Source organism: Leishmania panamensis (genome assembly GCF_000755165.1).
Source record: "Leishmania panamensis strain MHOM/PA/94/PSC-1 chromosome 22 sequence".
Taxonomy (NCBI): Eukaryota; Euglenozoa; class Kinetoplastea; order Trypanosomatida; family Trypanosomatidae; genus Leishmania; species Leishmania panamensis.
The window spans coordinates 129,338-135,342 of NC_025868.1; the positions used below are offsets into that span (position 1 = coordinate 129,338).

Genomic DNA, 6,005 nt, shown 5'->3' on the forward strand with positions numbered 1-6,005 from the left:
TACGCTCTCTTAGAGAAAAAGACAACGGCGTATTCCCCCCTTGAGAACACGAGAGCACAGTGAAAAACTGAGCCTATTCCTGCTGGTGTGTATGCGGCCGGCGAGTGGCAAGGGGGATGGCAGACAGAAACGAGATGAGAGACGTGTGAGAGGAAGTGGGGAAAGGACAGTGTGAGCGCGTAATATCAGTAATGCGCCTTTCAACGCCAACAACAGAAAGAGCAACACGTACGCGTGTAGGGAGTGTCTCTCTCTCTCTCTCGCTGTGTGTATGTGAGGCCAAGCGTCTCTATCGTGTGGGTGGACGCAAATGCTGAGGTGACGTCTTCCCTTCGCCTTCGTTCCTCGTGTATTTGTGTGTAAGTGTGCACTGCAGAGATGAACCAGCCACACATATACGTATAAAGAGAGAGAGAGAGAGACGTACGTGCGGGTACACGACATCCACACCCAGAGAGGAAGAGAGAGAGGAAGGCATACAGGAGGGAGGACAGTGGTGGTGTGTGTGTGTGTAAGTTCGAGAAGACGATTCACAGCGGATAAAACGCAGTGAAGAGACCGACGCATCTACGAGGCGAAACGGCGGATGGTTCGAGTGCACGGGGGCCGTCGAGAAACCGCGCTCGCATGCGCCACCGCTCACGCCTCATGCATCTTTCGCAACCGAAGTACATGACTGCGATCACCAACGCAAAGGCGCAGCGGCAGTTCACCCAAGAAGTGCGGCACTCGAAACTCTGACGGGGACGTGTGATAGCGGCAGGGAAACACACACACAAGGACAGGGAGTCCGAGTTGCATCGCTAGGATATCGCCCACTGACGGCTTCAACTTGTTTCACAAAAGGCACTTGATCGCATCACATCGTGAAGAACAGAGCAGTGTCGTACTGCTCTGAAAAGAAGGGGAGTAGCCAAGAATACAAAATGTACAAGAGACTTCTGGGAGCGTTTGGCGGCGAGGTGAGGTGGAGAGACATGGTGTAGACAGTGCGCACACGCAAACCCACAGAGGAACTGAAAATGGTGACATGACGTCCACGCAGCGCTGCGCAGTCGCATGGCATGACACCGTTACCCGATTCACTCACAAGTAGATTCACAGATACAGATTCAAACTCCCCTCCCCACACACACACAAAAAAAAAAGAAAAAACGTCCGCAACTGAGCTCCATGCTTCAGCACCACCACTTTTTGGCCTCACTACCCAACTGCCGCTTCCAGCATCAGAGCGGGACTGTGCTTCGACGCTGACTAAGGAGAAGGGAGGCGGGAGAAAAGAAAAGAGGCCCACGAGGGTCAACCTTACAGTGCTAAGAAGTCCCCTCGCTGCGACAAAACGGGTAATCGGCGAGATCATAATCGCTGACTGTGTCGGCCAGGGCCACCAGAGGGGGGTCTGGCCAGGGAGCCTTTCATGGTAGTGCTCGCTGAAATCGGCATACAGCAGCGCCGCTCCATAGGACACGCAGCACTACTGGTGAAAATAAGAGGCGCAAGCGGTCCCGTAAAGCACGAGAGACAGTCTCTGTGAGCATTGCCACGCTACTCGTCTTCTGTTGGGTATCCGCTCCCGTGTGGATACCGTCGGACCTCACCAGCATGGTGCACCTAAGCAGAGGACAGGCTAGTGCCACCTTGTGATGGTGAGTCCGTGTGCGACCACCTGTACGTGTACGCGTCGGTGCTAATGACCTAGCTCGGTGGCGAGTGAGCAGTGAAGAGGTCCCTTTATATGCCAGCCTGTGTTCGTGTAAGTGTTCATGCTCGTGGGTGGGGGTGTGAGCCGCTGCACTTTTTGACTGCAACAGAGGAAAACAGGCCTTCTCTGGCGGCGTGCGTGCCTGCGTGCATCGGTGTGGAAGGGGGGGTCCGTGCAGGGTGGGGTCTTTACCCTGGTTCGTCTCAAGAGGTGGAAGACGTGGTTATTTTCGTTGAACAACAGAGGGGAGGAAAAAAAATGGGTGAGCAGTTACGTGAGACATGCATAGTGAACGAACAGGGAGAACAACGTCGGCGAAGTCGTAGAGAAGTTCAGTGCCAGTGGGGAACGGAAAGGTCCACGGGGCACCGTCGCCTCCTGCCGCGCTCGTCTCGCGCAGGTGTGGAGGGCACAAGCGCAAGTGTCTCTAGTTACGGCTTCTCGGCGTGCTTCTGGCAGTCGCTTTAGCCTCCCTAGTGCCGCCTTCGACATATTTTGCGATCAAGCGGATACGCCTGTAAGCGGTGCACCGATGTGCACACACACACGCGCGCTCGGCTGTCGGCGTGGCAGGAAATGGAGCGGAGGCGAGGGGGCACAGGGGCTGGTGTGGCGACGGGTTCCCCTGGGGCGAAGACAAATAAACACACAAACGGCGGTCACACGCAAAGACGCGCTGGTCGACAGGCTCACATCGCTAACCGGACAACCCTGGAGAGTGCAGGGCATCAGAGTGGTCCACCAGCAAACCGGGAACTCGCTAGCGTGTGCGTGTGTGTGTGTACAGGGAAGCGGCAGAAGAGGGCCCACACGTAGCACAAAGGAAAGCCCTCTTCCCAGGGTCCACAACGCCTCCACAGATCTGGGAGGTGGGGAGAGGTGTGGGTGAGTGTGTTTAACAGCACCACCGGCCCCACCGAGTTCCTCTCGCTCTCCCACATCAGTTCGCCTCCTCCTTCTTCCTCTGCCAAAATGAGCCTGGCAGTGCGGTAGGGCAGGAGCCAATTGGGGGCGGGGAAAAAAGGGGGAGGGCTGGTGAAGTAAGTTGAAGCGACGGTTTGGATGACTTGGAGATGGTCGGATTCGTGCTGAGGACTGCCATAGAAGCCCAACGGCGCTCTACACTTCTTCCTCAGGGGGTACAGACCTACGCAGTCCAATGCCGTCACGCACACAGCTGAAGCTGGAAGGGAAAGTTGGCGTTGCCGTTGAGCGAATAAGGCTGCATGGTAGACAACGCAGATTGGCACGTGCTTACATCACTCCCTTCTCTTTCGCGTTCCCAATGCCGCTGCCCAGGTCAGCTCAGCGCCAACAGATCCGCAACCTCGCGGCATGCGTCCGTGAAGGCTTCTGCAAAGGTAGTGCTTGAGGTGGCACCGTATAATGAGGATGAAAGCGGAGACGTCACTTGGTACAGTAGGGTGGATCCAGTGCGACTACAGGTAAGGTGGCGGCTGAATGGCTGGAGCGTGTATCCACAGCCGTACGTCGCCTCCGCCTCGGCCAGCTCAAAGTGCAGTGCAGGTCGAGTGACAAGTGAAAAGACAGGGTCGCTATACAAGTCAGGAGCGCGGCCAAGAAATCGCTCCGCCGTCAGGCGCAGCGCTAACAGGTGACTTTGTGTGGTGCCTCCGCGACTGACAGCGTTCTTCTCCGCCTTGTAGCGCTGCAAGGCTGTGTGGCACGCTGCTTGCTGTGTCTGTCGTTCTGAGGAACGCATGCTCAGCAAGAAAGCGGTGCTCTCCGGCGTGGTAAGCGGGAATTGCTCGCTTCGGCCGCGGCGATAGTAATGCAAGTCTGTCCGCTGCATGCAATTCATCGGCTGCTGCTGCACACGGAACATAGCTAGCTGCGCTGCCAGTTGTACTGTGGCCTCGACAGTGGGAGTGGGTATCGTGTCAATGTCAAGCACACCGGCCGCAATGTCGAGGCTTTCGCGATCCTTCTTCACCCGCTCCGCAACTCTTTTCGCCAGGGCCACGAGTTCGGCTGGGACGTGCCACTGGAGTTGGCGCAGTTTGTGTGTAGCTGGCGCATCCTTCCTTAGCACATGACTGTGCGCTGCACGACTAAGGGCGTATACGTCGTTGATGTACCGCCGTACTGCAACGCCGTCGCCCCAGCTCGACTCTGCCGAGACGGCAATGTCGCCGCGGCGGTTAACAGACACAGACAGGCTCTTGTCCCACCAACGGTTCCCTGCTCGTACCGACGGCGACTTTGCCGTCACCCCCACAGGAGACATTGGGTCCACCATGACGTCCCTCTCGTCGTCCGCGTCGAGGTTAAGGACCAACATACTTTCTTCCACCACCTCCAGACTCTTACCATTGACGACATTTCGCAACAGCATCGTCCGGGCCGCATTCCACTCTGTGCGCGGCAATGCGGTGAGGACGCTCACGTCGGTGTTTGCTGGTGCGATATTCGTGTGCACAATGTCACGCAGCTGAGCGTACAGCTCATCAATGGACAACGGCACGCAGTCGGCATCCGCCACTGAGATCTGAAATTGGTGGCCACGGTACTGCACCAATACGTAGGGCGCAAAGCCGACCGGTTTTATTTCGTCCTGAAGGACACCGGGCATCCGCGAAGAATTGAAAAGACAGTCGAACTGCGACATATCCAGCGGCCGTACGACACCCAGCGACACATTGTAGACGAATGGGGTGCTAACACAGTCGGGGAGCAGCGCCGCCGAGCGCTGGAACCACTCCGTGGTCCAGAAGCCGCTCCTTTTTGCGAAGCCGCCATCCACGACGTAACGCACTTCGGGACGGAGTTGATTGTCGAGGTACAGCTTGTAGAAGTGAACCGAGGCCCAGATCCAGTAGGCGCTCCGTACCAGCATGTCGTGCTTCTCCGGATCTGGCCGGACAAGCCACGTGCTGTGGGACCGCAGCGGCAGCGCGCTGCGCTCTTTCAACATCTGTTCGAAGAGGTCGGAAGAGATGTACGAAGTGTGAGGGTTCGCTGTGTCGGTGCGCCGTAGCTCATCGTGAATGTGCAGCCCGTCACCCTTCAGGAAGGCGGCTACAATCGCGCTCGTGTTGGCCAACTGCTTTGGTGTGCACAGAGGCTCTGCAGCCGAGAGGTACCGCTGCAAAGTGTCATGAAGGGTCGGCAGCGGCAGCTTGGGAAGACTGCGCTGATAATGACGTGTGGGCACAAGAGACGGTGTCAACAGCTCCTCCACCGTGGCTTCCCTTGACGAGGCCCCCACATTTGTGCGGAGGGCCGCCCAGTTGCCGGATGCGTACAGGGGTCCGTGTGCGGCACTGCGAGTGCCTTCACACGCACACCAGCGCGGAAGGCATGGGCGCATCGGACTCCGCCACCAGTGGAGCGGAAACTTCGAGAAGCTGTGCACCACTAGCCGCACGCACCACCTTCCTCCTTATGTTTTTTTCCCTCTGTTCTCTTCTCTTAACGCACAGTGCACCACCAGTGCGCGTGCTACGGGCGGTGCAGCGAGTCAAATGACGAAAGGACGGCAGCGCGCCAGACGGTGCCTTTGATCGGATGCACCCGAGCAACAGAGCCACTGCCCCTGAGTGTGGGCAGTACACTCGGTGGGGATGTTTCATGACGAGGAATATCGTGCAGAGACGCAGCGCCGCATGCAGATGGGTGGACACACGTGTGGGTGTGCACAAAGGCAACGGGGGAAGACGATGAGGGGTAAAGGAGGTGGAGGGAGTCGTGTCGAGAGCGAATCACACGCGACCACACGCACACACACACACGCGCGCGCAGAAGATCACAGGGCAGAAGAAACAAGTAAGAACTCGACATAATCGATCGAAGCAGTAGCACGAGGAGGGCATTTGCCGCAGAACACAGACGGAGCGGAGCAGAGGAGAGAGAAGGCGACCAAACAACCCAACCAAAGTACAAAACACAAAGGCCAAGGCCGCCACGAGTTACTCCTTCACGGACTGCCCTCTCTCCCTCCCCTCTCCCTCTTATTCATTCTCACCCTCCGTAATCCTTCATTGACGCGCGCTTGGTTGCACCGAGCAAAACGCGTATGTGCCAGAGAGCTCGCGCCTGCGTGGGTAAAAGATCAAGTAGACACGCCTATGTTTGTATGAATCACCTTGTCAATTGTGTGGAGGAGGTCATCTGTTACCTTGCCATCCACTACTCACGCCCACGGCTCGGTCAGCACACCTTTCGACAGTCACCGTGCGCACGGAAGAGGTCTGAAGATCACAACAGCACACTAGAGTAGGAGAGTGGGGGAGGGGAGATGCAGTGAGGAAAACCATAAAAACATACCCAAAGAGGGGAGAGA

The 6,005-nt window shown here is 57.2% G+C and overlaps 1 protein-coding gene across 1 annotated transcript; it reads right to left on the reverse strand.

The window, feature by feature from the left end:
- Positions 1-3,002: 3,002 nt before the first annotated feature.
- LPMP_220310 (carnitine palmitoyltransferase-like protein) lies at positions 3,003-5,033 on the reverse strand (the record flags this gene model as incomplete). The annotated part of the gene is made up of 1 exon (XM_010700730.1): positions 3,003-5,033. One exon carries the CDS (start codon positions 5,031-5,033, stop codon positions 3,003-3,005), a length of 2,031 nt encoding a protein of 676 aa, XP_010699032.1.
- Positions 5,034-6,005: the final 972 nt, after the last annotated feature.